This window comes from Aspergillus luchuensis, chromosome 8, assembly GCF_016861625.1.
Source record: "Aspergillus luchuensis IFO 4308 DNA, chromosome 8, nearly complete sequence".
NCBI classification, from domain to species: domain Eukaryota; kingdom Fungi; phylum Ascomycota; class Eurotiomycetes; order Eurotiales; family Aspergillaceae; genus Aspergillus; species Aspergillus luchuensis.
In genome coordinates this window covers 1,139,317-1,157,082 of record NC_054856.1, presented here as the reverse complement: position 1 = coordinate 1,157,082, position 17,766 = coordinate 1,139,317, and the positions used below count along the sequence as shown (strand labels likewise).

At 51.2% G+C, this 17,766-nt stretch overlaps 4 protein-coding genes and 2 non-coding genes across 6 annotated transcripts; 3 read left to right on the top strand and 3 right to left on the bottom strand.

Moving 5' to 3' along the window:
* Positions 1-344: 344 nt before the first annotated feature.
* Positions 345-2,774, top strand: AKAW2_80409A (WD repeat NOL10/ENP2 family protein; the record flags this gene model as incomplete). Its single annotated transcript, XM_041681426.1, has 2 exons — positions 345-744; positions 805-2,774. 2 exons carry the CDS (start codon positions 345-347, stop codon positions 2,772-2,774), a joined length of 2,370 nt encoding a protein of 789 aa, XP_041548370.1.
* A 1,407-nt stretch (positions 2,775-4,181) lies between these two features.
* ATG13 (putative autophagy protein Atg13) lies at positions 4,182-7,250 on the bottom strand (the record flags this gene model as incomplete). Its single annotated transcript, XM_041681425.1, has 3 exons — positions 4,182-6,743; positions 6,838-6,936; positions 7,014-7,250. The coding sequence occupies 3 exons, from the start codon at positions 7,248-7,250 to the stop codon at positions 4,182-4,184; spliced, it is 2,898 nt and encodes a 965-aa protein (XP_041548369.1).
* A 1,314-nt stretch (positions 7,251-8,564) lies between these two features.
* AKAW2_80407A (uncharacterized protein) lies at positions 8,565-8,999 on the top strand (the record flags this gene model as incomplete). The annotated part of the gene is made up of 1 exon (XM_041681424.1): positions 8,565-8,999. One exon carries the CDS (start codon positions 8,565-8,567, stop codon positions 8,997-8,999), a length of 435 nt encoding a protein of 144 aa, XP_041548368.1.
* Positions 9,000-10,510: 1,511 nt separating this feature from the next.
* AKAW2_t80012S lies at positions 10,511-10,596 on the bottom strand. Its single transcript has one exon. It is a non-coding gene; the product is annotated as a tRNA-Lys (tRNA).
* Positions 10,597-10,865: 269 nt separating this feature from the next.
* Positions 10,866-10,951, bottom strand: AKAW2_t80011S. The gene has a single exon. It is a non-coding gene; the product is annotated as a tRNA-Lys (tRNA).
* A 1,061-nt stretch (positions 10,952-12,012) lies between these two features.
* On the top strand, positions 12,013-17,083 carry AKAW2_80406A (BTB domain and ankyrin repeat protein; the record flags this gene model as incomplete). Its single annotated transcript, XM_041681423.1, has 3 exons — positions 12,013-15,106; positions 15,160-15,277; positions 15,331-17,083. The coding sequence occupies 3 exons, from the start codon at positions 12,013-12,015 to the stop codon at positions 17,081-17,083; spliced, it is 4,965 nt and encodes a 1,654-aa protein (XP_041548367.1).
* Positions 17,084-17,766: the final 683 nt, after the last annotated feature.

Below are 17,766 nucleotides of genomic sequence, written 5' to 3'. Positions count from 1 at the left end.
TTTTGTATTTCTAGCCAGGAAAGATAGTACAACTGAAAGAGGATTCATTTCCAGCAAGATGCGCGAAAAGGATCATGTCTCAACAAGCCGTCCATAGTACTATTTGGAGACTTTGGGATAATGCAACAGGTGTCAGTAGATAGATAGGCTCGGAGATGCCATCGCTGTTTTGGGGTGGGAGAAGGGGGGAAAGCTCGCGGGTTTCAAGGAATACCGGGAGGAAAGAGGCGCATTTAAGTATCAGACTAGAGGCGCCATAGACCCAGCGATATGCTCCGAGCTCTGATAAACGACCAAATGGCAGCCGGGCGAGGCGAGGCAGATGCAGAACAGCAGAAGATGCGATGCCATCGAGACCCAACGGAGGTTGCTTCGGCCCGCGAGAGCCAATCATGCGTGATCGACACCCGCAGCGTCACGTGGACCCAGCTATCGCTATCGGCGAACTTTTTTTCGTATCGCCTTTTTTTCCCTTTGGTTCAGCTTCTGCGCTTCAAGCTGGTCTTTTTTTCTCTCAGCCCTTCGCCATGAAGCTCTCCAATCAGTCGGAGGTCCCCGTCTATACCATCTCCGGCTCCAACACCGCGCGCCCTCTGCCGGAGTGGCTTGCGCGTCGGAGAAAGCGCAGCTTGAAAAATGATCCGGAGTATGCGAACCGCATCGAACTACTTCAGGACTTTGAGTTCGAAGAAGCAAGTCAATGCGTCCGTGTCAGTGAAGATGGCGAATGGGTCATGAGCACAGGTAGGATCATCTTCCAGACTAACCTTTCAATTTTGTAATATTGACCTTTTTTTGGCGCAGGAACATACAAGCCCCAGATTCATACCCACTATCTGCCGCAACTTTCCCTTTCATGGGCTCGCCATACAGTAGCCCTGAACACCACTTTCCTTCTGTTGTCCTCTGATTACTCCAAATCTCTTCACCTGCAGTCCGACCGATCGCTCGAATTCCACACCCCGCAAGGCTGCCACTACACTACGAGACTTCCCAGATACGGCCGTGACTTGGTGTACGATCGGCAATCAACCGAAGCCTTGGTTCCCTCAGTCGGTGTTAACTCGGATGGCATGGGAGAGGTTTTCCGCCTGAACCTCGAACTTGGTCGGTACATGCGCAGTTTCGAAGTCGATGTTGGTGGAGACGATTTCACCTCTAGCGGTGGTGGTACCTTACAGGGTGGTATCAACACCGGCGCGGTCAACACCGGTGCGATTGCCGAGGAAAGTCACAACCTTCTTGCATTCGGTACTACATTGGGTACGGTAGAGCTTTGGGATCCCAGAGCAAAGGGCAGAGCCGGAATCTTGCTGCCACCCACTCAGTCTGGCCCTGATGAGCCCCGGCACGAGATCACGGCCTTGGAATTCCACCGTTCTGGCCTGACCCTCGGAACCGGTTCTTCGAACGGTCTCATTCACCTCTACGATCTTCGGTCCCCCGTACCACTACTCAAGAAGGACCAGGGATACGGCTTCCCTATCCACACATTGAAGTTCCTACAGCCATCAACACACACCCGCGAACAGACTCTGGACCCGAAGATCATGTCCGCAGATAAGAAGATCATCAAGATCTGGGACCCCCGTGATGGAAAGCCCTGGACATCCGTTGAACCGGCCGTCGACATCAACTCGGTCGCATGGTGCAAGGATAGCGGTATGCTCTTAACTGCTAACGAAGGTCGCCAACAGCACTCGTTCTTCATCCCGCAACTGGGTCCCGCTCCCAGATGGTGTTCGTTCCTGGACAACCTCGTTGAGGAGATGGCTGAAGACCCCAACGATCCTAACGCTTTCAGCAGCGGCCAGACCGGCGCTGTTTACGACAACTTCAAGTTCTTGACTGTTCCTCAGCTGAAGACCCTGAACCTGGACCACCTGATCGGCCGAACCAGCCTCCTCCGCCCCTACATGCACGGTTACTTTGTGGCGCAGCAGCTATACGAAGAAGCCCGCCTCATCACCAACCCATACATCTGGGAAGAAGAACGTGCCAAGCGTGTTAAGGAGAAGATCGACAAAGAGCGTGAGAGCCGTATCCGCGGCAAGAAGAAGGCCGCTGTCAAGGTCAACAAGAAACTGGCCGAGAAGCTCCTTACCATGGAAGAGAAGAATGAGCGTCGCAGGGCCCAGCGCGTCCTACAAAAGGGTGGAGATGACGACATGGTCGACGCCCCTGCAACAGCCGCAGCAGAAGCAGCACCCACCGAAGAGCCCGGCAAGAACCTCCTGGGCGACAGCCGTTTCGCCAAACTGTTCGAAGACGAAGACTTCGCCATCGACGAGAACTCTCACGAATTCAGGCTCCTCAACCCCAGCACATCCGTCGACCAGCCCCCGAGAAAAGAGCGCGGCCTCACCGCCGCCGAGCAGGAAGCGATTGACGACGTCCCCGGCTCCAGCTCCGACGACTCCGAGTCTGAAAGCGAGCCCGAAAGATTCACCAAGCCAGCAACCTCCGGCAAGATCTCCACGGCCTCCTACAAGCGCACTAACGGCCGCCAACCCCGTATGGAAGTCACTTCTTCGTCCGGCGTCGGCGCTACTCGCGATCGTTCGTTCGCTGCCCGCGCCCAGAATATGCAGTCTCGCCAGAAACCCACCCGTCGCAGAGGTGTCGTCGGTGAGAGAGAAGTCACCTTCCAGCCTGCAGGCAAGTCCCGGCAGCAGCAGAACAAGGCCCCGGCTCCTGCTGCTCCCACAAACAACACCAGCTTCAAGGCTAAGGAGCGCCGAAGCGCCTCGGGTAACACTTTCCGGAAGATGTGATTTGGCAACAAGTCGAGAATCCCCTCGTGAGCACTGGCAGTTCATATATACCGTGCATGTATAACTCCCCCAGAGCTCTCCTTTAGCCGGCAAAAAGACAGACACAGTTGTCTTGTCTTGCTCTCCCCCATCCATCATCTCCTTCATCACCTACCTACCTACATGGCCGGTTCCCAAAAAACATGCTCGCCCACCACCCACTTCACTTCTCTCCTCCTGCTGGGCGATACTAGACTCATCTCATGTCTATCTTATCAACAATCAGAGATATGACATGACATGCAGAAGACGGTGTAACAGGCCACGTGGACCCTGCTACCATCCATCATCATGTGCATGTCCACCCGCCTCTCATCCTAGAGGCTTCCGACGAAGAAAATTATCGGGATAAGTCGGGAAAGAACAACATTTCACGCTGCCTAAGGAAATCCTGGCAACGAGATTCCTTGAATCAGCATGTGATAAGCAGATACCCACCCTCAACTTCCAAAATAATTGTTGTCCCTTGTACTGTACATAGATCTAAAATTGAAGGGCATGAGAGAGATACAAAAAAGCATTGTGTGCATGAACGGAGTACGTAAAAAGGTGTCTAGTTAGGTTTTGAAGTTGACGATTGTAATGCAGCTTGAGGTCCATGGAAATGATATTTTCCAAGCCTTTTCTTTTTCTCTTAAGATCTTCGTAACATATAGATTTGTTGTTTGTTGAATCATGATAGATTGCGTTTCGAATCATTGATAGCTATCCACAATGAGCACAAGCAAGCAACTTCAGGCCTTTCCCTGGGCCTGTATACCTCTGATTACAGATCACTCAATGACGCTAACCAAAGACGAAGAAAAGTCGAGTCATCAGGAAGAAGTGTAAACGCAGACGGCGCGAGTGTAAGAAGAATAGTAAAAATGAAAAAGAACGAGGGATAGATCAATATCCCCATCTTCAAAAAGGCAGACAAAAACGAATGGATACAACGGAACCCAAAAACACTATTCACTCCAGAATGCAGACGGCCGTTTAAGCAGATTTTGACACCAGAAATTAAAAAACAATAGAACCTTGAGAAAAAGCCCCTTATATCATCCTCTATTCGCCTTTCCGGGTCGCACATGGCCGTATCGCTTGCAGATCAGTCTATAAAAGTAGATCACTGTGAGTAGGGGAAAAAAAAAAAAATAAAAAAAAAAAAAAAAAAAAAAAAAAAAAAAAAAAAAATAAGGCATGGCCTCGTAAAAAGACAGCATCAGAAGAGTGAAGTTTGAGAAAAAGCATAAATATGAAGGTTGATACAAAAGCCCCCAAAATGGCAACTTCCAACAGAGCCTTCAAATGCAGGCACGCATATTGTACGAGACCGACAACATGATAGAGGGAATAAGAAAATAAGGACTAAATAAGGCGACTCCATTAGAGTCGCCTACCTTGGTTGCCATGTCTGCCTTCTTCGAAGCTTCGCCGGGAGGCCCCGAAATCGCTCATAGCAAACAATAGCGGCTCGTCCTCTTCAGCTTGTGATGGTGGCGGAGGAATGTTTCGGCCCGAACTTGGTCGTCGCCCAGCTCCCCTACGATCTTCAACAGCCGAGGTGCCGCTGTTACTGCCACTTGCATTGCCATCACGATCATGATCGCGCTCAGCGAGATCAGAAGGAGCGCCGCGCGCAAGACTACTCGAGCCGGAGCTGAGGGAATGCGGCCCACCAGACAGCCCTCGCCCCCGAGAAAGGCCGAAGCGTGGTTGGTAGATATGATTGTTCGACGGCGACGGTGTCGCTGTTGGCCCTGACAGTGATGTCCGCTTGTGGGGGCTCGTTCGGTGCCCCGTTGAGCTCGACCTTCGGCTCGGATCTTCGCTGACCGACGGGGGACGTTGTTCCCTGCGCGTTGGCTGGGTCGTTGATGTAGCCCCTTCCAGGTCATGCTGTCTCTGTAGGGCGCTTAAGCTATTGTGTGATCTCTCCTCAGCCCCGAGGCTTACGCTGCGCAGATTGAAGGGGAATATCTCATCATCATCGGCCGCAACTGGTGGAGGGGGTGGAGCAGCAGAGCTGGGCCGACGATAAGGTGGGAATGGCAGCCCTGGTGATGTAGGGATGTCAATGGCATTCACCGTTGCGACGGAGGGGCGATGGGGTATGGTCGGACCCTCGGGAGTGTAATCTCCGACCGAGGAGGGTTGCTCGCGACCTCTATCGTTGCCATAATCAACGATGCTGTTAGAACTGAGGCGAGACGGAATGGCCGGAGTATGTGGGGTATGGGGTGAAATGGGTTTGCCCGGAGAAGAGGCCGTCGAAATCGAAGTACCTGCCACCATGGGGGGCACTCCCGAGAGCTGCTTGCTCGAAGAGGTCGATGAGCGCTGCAAGAGCATAGAAGATGACATTGACTCCGACAGTTGTGCGTTCGAATCTCTCATTCGCTGGAACCGGGTCAACGCAGCCGAAGTAGCCGTTGTCCGGCGTGCAGTCACATCAGCAGAAGCCGAGTTTGATGTTTTCAAGAGATCTTTCCTCAAATCCAGCATCTTCAGGAACTCCGTAATGTTCTCATCGTCTGCATGAATGGAATCTGCACTTGTCCCCGTGGCTTCAGCAAGTAAGCCTGACCCAGGTTGAGGGTTGGAAGACGTTGCACTGGTCTTGCCACTCAAATTTTCGTCGTCTATTTTGTTGATGTTGCCCGAAGAAGGCCTACCCCGTCGATGAGTGAAGGCGCTACTGTACCTTGCGGTTGGCGTAGGCCGAGGTGATGCCGAATTGGAAGAAGTAGCTGTAGTCTCAGGAGCCCCGGGCAAAGGTAAGGATTTGCGAGCGGAAGCTGCCATGGACGGCGGTGGCATGTTCTTCGATTCTGGGAACGAAGGGCGAGCCATTGTCCCTGACCGGGGCGACATACCCAGTGGAGGATCAACAAGAGATGGCGACGCAGACAATGGTGGTGCTTTGAACGGAGGGAAAGAGATAGACGATCGTCTAGCAACGCCCGGGCTACTTTCATTTGCCAAAACGGCAGCACGGCCCAGAGGACTTGCTTTCACAACTTCTACAGGTTTCCGGGAAGAGGAACTTGGAGGGGATGGCGAGGCAGCTCCTGATTCGCGGGCGGCACGAAGAGCTGAGATTGGACTCGCACTGGTCGTAGGGCCGACGTGGTGGAACGTTGATAGACTCCCATAAGCTCGACTTGGGTCAGGGTCTTCGACAGTTCGTTTCTCGACAGGAGCCGATCCGACCCCGGAATTGGCGGCCTTGAGGTTGGAATCCCTGCTAGGAAGTGAAGGGCGGAAGACTTCATCGTCGGCTCCCATGAATCGGGAACTCAGAAGAGCTTCCGAGTCGTCCACTCGAAACTCACAGCTTGTTCGATAGGTCACTTGGATGGAAAGGTATCCAACCGGCGACTCCGTGGTCCCAAAGGTGTACGTATCGACCACCCTATTAGGGCTGTCGAATAGCGGCGTAGTCAATCGGTCCGGCTTGGAGTTATCCGGATTGGGCTTCCCAACCAAGATACGATACCTGATCTTAAGCGCCGGGTGCGTATGAAGCCTCCCGTTGCGCTTTGCGAGCTTCCATGCGGGTAACAATTTGGAGTAGGTGAATAACGTTCTGAACGTCACGATACTCTGCTTATATATTTTTGGCAGATTTGAGCCAAGATCTGCCGGTAGTGCCTTGTTAGGCGTATTCCCCAGTTCCACCCTCCATCGCTCTAGAATAACATCCTCGGACCTAGACGATAACGGCCCCTTGGCTTGTACCTCTGAAGACCTAGAAAGAGATTCCAGAACATCAAATCTTTTCCCTTGCTCATCCAAGGCAACGAGACTCTGGTTATTCGTCAGATCCTTTGTATCCAGATACGTCTCGATGATCAACGGTGGAGGCAGTTGTTCGCTAACGTCGTTCGTTCGCCAGAATCGGAGCTCCTCTCGGAGAGCATCGATGTCTTCTAAATCGATGGCGAACTGGAAGATGGAGCAAAGTAGTTAGCAGAGTACATGGATACCAAGTACAATTGATGGGAAGCAGAGGCTCAGCATATTTGGGGATGTAGCATACCCATCGATTGACTTTGGGATTTAATTTCGGTGTATCGTCTGAGCGAGAGAAGTCGATCCGAGAGGCCAGTATTACTAGAGCAGCTTTTGTGTGGTAATTCTAGACGCAATATACAATTAACCAATGGGCCCTTTGTTACATAGATAAGGGGACTAGAAGCCGGGTTCAATCCATACCGATACGAGCTGATTGAGCTTCAATATTGCTTCTTTCGCTGGGCGTGAACTGGACGTCTGTCCAGATGACCTAGCCTCCGTCTCTATTCCCAATCCCCGTGTAAGCTGTACCCTGGGGTCGAAAGCTGGAGAGTTCGGACGGAGATCTTGATCTCTGCGGTCATCGGAGCGGTTTGCGCCCGGCCTGGATGCGGAGGGGGGCGCCGCAGGCGCCGGAGATCGGGGGTGTTGATGCATAATGTGAATTGCGGATATTGTAGAGAAATGGATAGAATCGTGACTGAGTCGTCTTCTAGTGGAGACAGCGTCCAGAACGACCGCTGCGTGTATGTCTGTAGATCAAGGAAACGGGAGGGTGACGGTCCCACTGCGGAAGGCCATGCTAACAAGCCCAACAGCCCGAGTTAAGGTCGACAAAGGGAGAAAGATGGAAGAAGAGGAGAGAAAGGCTGAGCGCTAAGTAACAGGCACTGGTTGGAATAAAACGAGGGACGCCGATATCATCGTTTGCTGTGCTCAGGCAACAATAAGATGTTGGAGCATTTGGAGCATGCGGTCTAGACAACCTTGGGAGCTTCTCCGCACTGACGACTTTGGGCGGATCCAGGCGTCCGGGGGTGCACGGCGTTCTCACCGTAATGGGGAGAACCAAGGGGTTTTAGGAACGCATGGTTGAGAACTACAGATGAGGGAAGTAGGAGTGGATGGCCAAAGGGGAGGGGAAGAGGTTGTAGTAGGAGAGTATGATTCACAGAGGAAGGACGAAATGTAGGAAGTGGAAGAATAGAGAGGAAAAGGAAAAGAGAGAGAGAGAGAGCGAGAGCGAGAGAGGGAGAGGGAAGAGAGAGACAGGCGTTATGGTAATGAAAGTCAGTCAGTCAGTTCAGTCAAGCGTACGGGCGCAGAAGGTCTGTGACGCACACCCGGTGACTCGGTGGTTTGAAAGGAAGCAGGTCAAGTGCGAGCGGTCAGTCAGTCAGGCTGACGGGTGCCACAGCAGGTCCCCCAAATGAAATAACCCATGCGATCTGGGACAATACAGTCAATGGCTACGAGAAGATCAGACTAATCAGTAAGGGAGGGAGTCGTCCACTTGATCGAGGGAATGCTCTTGTGCTCTGTCTGTATTTTTGGGCGGACCAAGATTATGGTGCAGGAGGTGAGCAGTTGCAGCTGGAAAGATTAAAACGGGCGATTCGAAGGCGGTCAAGTCGCAAGCTGCGGCTGCAGTTCTGTATGAACCAGTATCAACCAGGTACGGCCCAGTCTAGTGTCTGCGTCACAGAACGGTATTGGCCGAGAGATAAGGAAAGGCTGATCAAGCGGTGATAGCATGAAGTCATAGCCTGATAGGCGTGGCTGGCTGCCAACTGGCACGGGGGCCTGCCAGGCAGTCGTAATTACCCCGTCAGATGCGTGGTATCTTACCCGAATTCGAAAAGAAAAGGGGGGCTCTTGTCATCTGGAACGGTACTACTAAATTCAGACTATCCCCGAATGGGTTAGCCCTCCTAAAGTTACCGCTTGCGCCTAGGCGATCAATCAACTTGCATGATAATCCCTATCCATGACAACATTCCATGCTTTCTAACTTTAGCCATCTCAGTCTTTCCTGTGGTGCCCGCGAAACCTTCTACGCAGCAATGTCGTGCTTTTGGTCCGCCGTCGTCGGTAGACGGCAATTTCTTTGAAGCCAAACAGACTTCAGAGCCAGCTCAACTGACAGTCAACTTGGGATGTCTGCGACGCAGACCGACGAGATGGGGGTGGATCGCAGAGCGCAGACAGCCTCCGAGCACCGAGAGCATGGACCACACACCCCCAACTGTCCTGGGACTGGCTGCCTCACCTGCAACGGCCTGCAGGTTAGGTGGAGAGCAGACGCCAGTTGCCCGGTCTACAAGGCACTGTACCTTAGCCTGTAGCTATACCTTTCAGCTTGAGCCAATGCAATCTAGTCTACTGTACAACACACTGCCGGCATGATGCACCGGAACTGCGAGGTTTGCAGCCTAGGCGGCTGGCTAAGACCCCTTCAAACAACCTAGACTCCTAACTCATCGCAGACCCCGAATCGGGGAATAATGATAGGTGATGCATCATCCCCAGGAAAAGCGTGGGACTTTATCGGGGATAAAAAAAGGGTATGTTTAAATTTGGAAGTAAAGCAAGCAAGCAAGCCAATGGAAATCGGCTCTGGCGCATCTCTCAAAAGACTTGGATGTGGTTGTTTGGAGCCAGTTGGTGGTACAGCTGTATGCGCTAACCTAGATCACAATAATAGGGCCTGGACACTTCATCTTTCGTACCTTTGTTTGGGCTGTTGCATTCTGGTGGAATTGTAGCCTTGTGGCCGATTGTTGCCTACATGATGATAGATAGAATCTATGTGAAGACCCGTGATTCCTGAGATTACTACAGGCAGCCACGAGCATAGCTTACACACCGCCTTCAATCTCAAGGCAGACATAGCTCTGACCGCATCCAGTAGTAGCTTTCCTCATGCCTGAGGCATGAAGGTCTACTCTTAGGAAGGGCTTGTTGAGATTCATTATCGTATTTTATTGATTACTGCTAGAAATATTCATGTGTTACCTGATAATAGGTTCCACAAATACTGTAGTGCGTTATCTAGTGTAGTCAATCTATAAATACGGAACAGCTGTGAATATTTTGACTACGATGTACTAGAAGAAACATGATTGGTAAAGGAGACAGTGAAGCCAAAATATTTAGCAGTCCAGACCCACTGCTCGTCGAGAAGTCAACAAAGCCCTGAAAGTTACTTTCTAGTGAGTTGAATACGCCCTCAAGCATTATCATTCAGAACATCCGCCCGGGGTCCCTGCAACAATGTGGAGACCGTGACATTTCCAGCAAAGGCCTACGCAAGATGTGAGTGACAACAAATGCTTGCTATGAACTAAAGCAGAGCATGAAAACCTGATGTATCCGATCATTGGGTGCATCCCTGTAAACTTATCTTGATAAGATGGATGGATATAGGGTCCCACCTGACAGCATGCTCAGGGACAAGGAAATTAAGGTCATGTCAGGGTGTTCTTAGTCAGTTGGGATAACTAGACAAAGCAATGCGTCGAGGGATAAAGGAGGATAGAAAGGGGTAATTTTAGCACAACCACTGATTGGCATGGATGATACGACAAAGAAGAATGGGACGCTTGGCCCTCAATGGTGCAGAAATTTGAGTCTGGAGTAAAGACAACGAGGATGGCGACAGCATAGAATACATTTCGAGAGAGGTAGTAGTCATGAGCGCATGTACAACAAAAAGGAAGCAGGCAAGCGCCTAATCATACACGCTGAAGAGTAGCGAGTCCGATAAGACTGTGTGCAACAGCTTGATTGTATGTCCACCATCACAAATGATGGACGATACTAGACAGGATTTTTAGATAGTGGTTGTTGGTGTTGGCTGTTGAGAGGATATTGCCCGTTCAAAATGAACGGGGCAGGGACAAAAATAAAAAAAAGATCGCCCGATGCGAGGGTCGAACTCGCAGCCTTCGGATTACGATTAATCATAAAAGTCCGACGCTCTGACCAATTGAGCTAACCGGGCAACTTTTGATAACGTGACAGCCTATCTATCTGATTTGAATGCTTTGGGACGGTAGTGGGCTACGTTGGCCAATGTGCGACGGTGGAGAAAGTGTCCAGATCCACCTGTCAACCGCTTTTACATGATGAAAAGCGACAGAAGATGGCAAAAATATTATATAATTCAAGTTACCATATTCTCCACCTTTTTCAATGGTAGCCCAACCGTGGCTGTTATCATAATGTCGGCAAAAATGGGAGGCAACCATGGTCAAGGTGCGAAAAAGAAATCGCCCGATGCGAGGGTCGAACTCGCAGCCTTCGGATCACGTGTGATCGTAAAAGTCCGACGCTCTGACCAATTGAGCTAACCGGGCAATTGTTGGCGGATCTTCAGATGATTTGATACCTAAACCAGGAGACTAACTTAGGGCATAGCAATGGATAGATATGTAGCCAATCTTCTTATGCAATACGCCAGGCTTATGGTAATAGTGTCCAGATGAGGATCTTGTGAGATCGCCCCATCAGAGTAGCTCTGTCGGAGAGGATGAGATTGAAGAAGAGTTATATATGTGGTATGTCTGTCAAGCTGCAGGCCATAGTCCTGGTACTATTGAGCATTAAGTTGTAACCGACCGAACAACGGGATCTACAACAGATATACTTACTTATGGAAGTACGTAGTGGCACGGGGCTTGTAGGGCATGAGATACGCATGAATGTTGCAATGCTAGTACCCCTGTTCAGTAGCTGGATGTAATACCAATGATGATCTCACATATACCAGCATCAATAGCAGAGATATTAATATTGTAACAGATGATGGTTACACATTTAATGAAATGCTCCTCGCCGTCCGTCGGGGAGCATGGAGGGGTGCGCTGCTGCGATTGGCCACCGCCCGGAGAGTATTATCCACGGATCAGGAAGGAAAGGCATAATCAGTCTGTGCTTCCCTGCGAACACCCTCCAGTCCATCTTACTTCCTGTCCGGCTAATGGCCTCTATCCCTCCTTGAACCCGGTCATCCGACTTGATTTCGCGGTCGCGTACCTTCCTTCCAGCTTACCCGACGCGCTGAGTCCTTCCCTCCCCCGCTGTTCACCAAGACTCCGAGTCCAATATTCGTCCCCCCCGGTATAGCTATCGTCGCCACCGCATTTCCGCGCTCGATTCGCTTCAACTATTCTCATCGGCAAAGAGCCATCACCTACAGCATCCCAAACTCCCATCTACGGCCCTGACATATTCCTCTCGAAAAAACCTCCGATAAATTGCACCCCCGCGTTGACCATCGTCAACCCCTCCTTTTCTGTCCGGTCAGAATACTCTTGTCACCCACACTCTTGCTGGTGCGCCGCCAACCCTCCGCGGTTACAGCGACGCTCTGGTTCTGGGTTGATAAGAGTTTCTGACACACTACAACTTTGGGCACATGAGTAGCAAGCTCTGGGGTTTCTTCTTTTATGATGACGTTGAGAGCTTTCGGCGGTTCCTGGCAACGGCCACCTATACAACGGGTGGCAGCCAGCGGACGGGAATCGGAGGGGCTTCGCCCTTCAAGCCGGGAAGCCCCGGGTCCGTGATAGCCTCCTCGCCAGGTACGTCGACGAAGAGCAGGAAATTGACGGGGACCTCCCCAGGTACCCCCATACCGGATCGAGGTGGTAGCCTGCGCCCTGGCAAGACGCTATCTCGGGAGGAGCTGAATGCCCGAGATCATCATGGTCGAACCCTCCTTCATCATGTGGCGTCTTCGCCAAAAGATACTGCGATCGAATTTGCCATAGCCCTGCTCGAGATCCCCACTCTTGATATCTATGCGCAAGACTGGGAAAGTGGTTGGACGGCTTTGCATCGAGCTTTATACGCAGGAAATGCAACGATCGCCCAGGCGTTGATGGCTCGGGACATGCGCGACGCTACAGACTTCAGCAAAGCAAGCAATCCCGGGCACCCAAGCGGAGGCCTGATTAGAATCAAGGACCGAGAAGGTTATAGTCCATTCGATGTGTATGGGGCGACGATCGCGACTCGCGATATCAAACGCATCAGCTCCCGGACGACAGCTCAAGCTCCGCTTCTTGCAGATATGGACAACAGCGATGCTGCTTCCGATGTGTCATCCCATGGAGAAGGCTTTGACGAAGACTCACGCAGTGCGAGGAGTATTGTGAAGCCCAGAACTAATTTGTCTGGTGACGAAGTGTTCACCTTTGGGAGTAACAAGAACTTGAACCTTGGAGTTGGCGATCAAGATGATCGTCAATATCCTGAAAGAATCACTCTCAAACGACCTGAGCACCTCTTACAACGCTTTTACCGTGAATTTCTGGAGCAACGGTCGAATGACGACACATTTGACCCCAATCAAGAACCCGGCTACTCAACGGACTTGCCAGCGTTGGTAAAGAATAAGCCCATAAAAATCCAGAACATTATTATGTCGAAGCTTCACACAGCTATTCTCACTACTGACCCCGAGTCTAACCTCTTCCTCTGTGGTTTCGGGCCCGGCGGGCGCCTTGGTACAGGGGATGAGTCAACTCGATTTAGTTTTGTCTGCATAGACACGGGTGGACTCGCAAATAGGAGGGTGGTTTCTGTTGCCCTAGGCCAAGACCATACGCTAGCGATCACTGACCGCGGCGAAATTTTCAGCTGGGGCAGCAACAAGTTTGGCCAACTTGGCTACAGTCTCCCAAGGAGCAACAATCGGGACGACGTGCCTATACAGAATTCGCCTCGACAAATTTTCAATCCCTTCAAGAAAGAGGTTATTCTTGGAGCAGCAGCATCGGCAATTCATTCGGTCGTCTTTAGCACTTCTGGTCTGTACACATTCGGTAAAAACGAAGGACAATTGGGGCTGGTGGACTCTGATGCTCGTTCACTCGAAATCCAAACGACGCCCCGGCGGGTAGGAGCATCTCTTTTCAGCGCCCCGATTCAAAGTGTGTCTGCTATCGATCAGGCGACGGCAGTTCTCCTCCAGAATCATGAAGTCTGGGTATTTTCGCAATACGGCTATTCGAAGCTCTTGTTTCCTTTGGATGTCAGTTCGAGGTTCATAAAGGACAGTTTTATGGCTACACGGTATGGTTCATCTGTCAATGAGATCGTTCAGGTCAAGTCGGGTGGAAATACCATCTGTGCGCTGTCCAGCTTTGGTGAAGTATATACAGTTCAGGTCAACAAGACAGAACATCCGCCCGTATCAACTTCAACGACCAACCCATCCAAAACCCGCAATTCTCTGTCCCAGCCGACTCGCGTTTGGTCCATTAAGAAAGCCCATATGGCCGCTGCAGATGTAGACGTGGGGCAGGATGGTTCGATCGTCATTTGTACCGTTTCCGGTTCGGCCTGGAGGAAGGAGAAGCGAGGGAAGACGAAGGATGGCGCATCGAAGGATTACAAGTTTGCTCGCGTACCCGGCTTATCTCGGGTTATTGGCGTATCCAGCAATGCCTTTGGGGCGTATGCAGCCGTGCAACGCGACTCAGAGGTCACGAAAGAGCAAATCAGCGTCGACCAATCTACCTTGTGGAAAGACATCCTTCCTCTGTCTCCATTCAACTCGCTACAGGAAACCATAGACCCGCGGAGTCAGACTGATGAGAAGGATGTTCATACGGACATGGAGCCTGCCATGGCTATCAGAAGAGCCGTCATGTCGTCTTCAGAGATCGAACCATTGTTTCAAACCTCACAGTCCCGGGCACCAGCTGGGACTGTGTGGCTCAGAACGAGCCAATCTGACATACAAGTACCGGTGCATGAATTCATCCTAACAGGACGCAGCTTGGTGCTGCGAAAAGCATTCCAGGACTTCCGCGGTACGGACCACGCCTCTGTTCCTGACACTGTGACAATTCAGCGTGACGATCGGGGCCAGACGCACGTCATTATGCATGGCGTCGATGTACTTACTGTCCTAAACATTGCTTTCTTTGTATACACAGACAGCATCTTGGACGTCTGGCAGCAGGTGCGGTACTCGCCGGAGAGTGCCTCCAGATATCGCCAAGTCCGGAGCGAGGTGATGCGTATTGCTAGCCACCTGGGACTCTCGACCCTGGAGAGAGCTGCTAGGCTTATGATTGAGCCAACCAAATCTCTCAAAGTTGACATGGAGCGAGCTATCAGGGACCCGGCGTTCTTTGACAGTGCCGATGTGGTCATCGAGCTGAATGGGAGCGAAGTGAAGGCTCACAGCCAAGTCATCTGTCAGAGATGTCCCTTCTTCAATGCCCTCTTCTTTGGCCGCTCAGAGGGCATGTGGCTATTGTCACGTCGCGCAGACCCGGAACACATGGTTCGCATTGACCTCAGGCACTTCGAGCCGAATGTGTTCAACTTTGTTCTTCGCTACATGTATGCCGACACGGAAGCTGAGCTCTTCGATGATGTCCGATCGAGGGATCTGGAAGATTTTATCGACTTGGTCCTCGATGTTGCATTCGTGGCCAATGAATTGATGATCGACAGATTGGCCCAGATATGTCAGAAGATGCTTGGGATGTTTGGTAAGTTAATACTCTCTACCTTTTGATCCTTGTCGCTTATTTACGTACTCTAGTGAACACACGCAGTGTGTGCCATCTGCTCAATGCCATTGCTCCGTGTTTTGTGACAGAATTCAAGGATGCTGCTTTAGAGTACATATGCTTGAATCTAGAGGACTTGCTGGCGAACAGGTAAGAGGACCCCCATTGCACAACAATGTTTGTGATTCTTACATATTGTGGAGGCTACTGGAAGACCTCGACGACATATTACTCGGTGCTCTTGACACTGTCTGCCGCGACAACCAGATGGCTAGCTTCCCAGTTTCGCGGGGACGAAACACAGAAGAATACGTTCTCGAGAAATACCCCGAAGTAGTGTCTTTAATAGAGGAAGACAGGAAGCGGAGGATTGACTCCATGAGAATCAGGTCTCGCCTCAATCGCATTGACGCCTCCGAGGGCAAGCCACGTATGATGAGCAATGAAAAGGCAGCTGTCTCGCCATTAGCGCAGAGAGTGAAGGCTACCCCGGCGAAGGATAGCTCGACTCCAGCTAGTAGCAGCCCCTTGCTCAAATCGAGGCAGTCTGTGGGCGACTTGATGTTCCAGATGGATGATGAATATCTACTTTCTCCTGGGGAGTCTGGGAAAGGGAAGGGTGTCGTGCGAGAGGATAAATCACCAGCTGCAAATAAGCACAAGCCGTCTTTCGATTCGCCCGCTCTTGGGTCTAGCTTAGTCGACGGTGATTCATTCGGGGGTCGAAGTTACCTGGATGACCAGATGGCCTCCTCGCGAGATCTTGCAGTTCCGGAGTCACCGAGCGAAACTCGCGCTGCCTCACTTTACAAGAAGAGGAACGGATCCCTGACCCCGCCAGATGCTCAACCTCCCTGGAGCTCCTCGGCTTTATCCTCGTCCAAGAAGAGTCTCAAAGATATCATGAGCGAAGCTTCGGAAAACCGGGTATCGAACCTTAGCTTGGGAATGGGGGCTCGCCGTGAGAACAACAATGCTACTTCCAAGCTATCTCAGAAGGAACGGAAGAAGATCCAGCAGCAGCAGATGCAGGACATGCTTGCTGCTCAACAAAAGGCGAAGGAAGGACCCCAGAACCCCTGGAAGCTTCCGAGCACGAGCAGTCCCGCCCCCGTCAACGAGCAGCAAGCAAGTCCGTCCGAAGGATCCGCCAGGTCCACTCCAAAGCCCTCGATGACTCTCCGTCAAACGGTTGCTGGCACCCCGCCACCTGGTACAAAACCAAAGACCACACCTATTCAAGGCCAAGGTCGCAGTACCCCCAACAAGGTCCAAACACCGTCTAAGCCCTCACTTCCAGTGCCATCAACCGCTGCACCATCTACTTCCAACCCCCCAGCAAATCCTCAACCCCCCATCCAATCCATCCGTCACATACCACGACCAGAACCCTACCAAACGAGCTTCCATACTCCATCAGCCAACTCACTTTCACTAGCCACCATCCTGATGCAACAACAAACCGAGAAAGAAGAACTGCACGAAGCCGCCACAGCGAAGCACAATCTCGAAGACATTCAACTGGAGCAACAGTTCCAAGAATGGTGGGACAAAGAAAGCAGACGTGTCCAAGGACTCCCAGAGCCAGGCTCTGCCCCAGACACTACTGCCCAAGAAGCCAGAGACGGCCGAGGTAACCGTGGCCGCGGCAAAGGCCAGGGTCATCAGCAGCGTAAGAGGCGCGGAAAAGGCGACGGCCCCAACGGTACCATTGACACTTCTACTCCACATTCACAATCACAATCACAACCACCACCACCTTCACAACCTCCGCGGAAGGACCAGCGGCAGCAGCAGCAGCAGAAGAAGACACCTTCCGCTCCTCGGCGCGAGCAACAACCACAGCGGCCACAAGCTAATGGTAACCACCCAGACACAACTAGTGGCAGCTCCCGTCGCGGCGGTAGAGGCGCTGCTCGCGGCCGAGGCAACCGAGAACGCGGAAAAGTTGCTTGAGCATACACACTCTCCTACTTGAATCTTTCTACGACTATGATTGGCAATTGAAGTAGGGATGTGTGTGCATACCCCCTGCTAATATACTTTTATGTGGATCAATGATATATTTCTTTTTCTTATAGACAGGAAGAGCGATTGAGAAGAACGAAAGAAAGAGATCTAACGAGCGGGATAGACTTGGACTTATTTATTTTCTTATGATTTTGGGTAACTGTATGTATGTGTGTGTATTGTATGGTTTATCTGAGACGAATGATATTACCCTCACCTCTATTTTCTCTACTTAAGATTAACTAGTTATTCTCTGTAAGTCAGTTGCTGGTTGAGAAATCATGAAACATAGCCGACGTAAGGCGATATAAGCACAGAAGAGGTGGTTGTCACTAAATTGATTACACTATTACGTAAAGAGTATCTATAATCGTAGCACACAAGATAGACAGGGAATGAGGCTGGTAGAAGGAGGCTGAAGGGTAGGAGCGAGAAGAAAAAGCAATTAGAAGAGAAAAAGGCATAAGCAACAGCAGCATAAAACATCCCAGGGTGATATCTCATCATGACGCCGTTTACGCAAAAGAAACAATTGACTCCGAAACGACCTTTAGCGCTACATCGAGTGGAACCGAACGCCATGGTTGCTAATAAAGAATAAACGGGAACGTAAATAAATGACAGCGGTA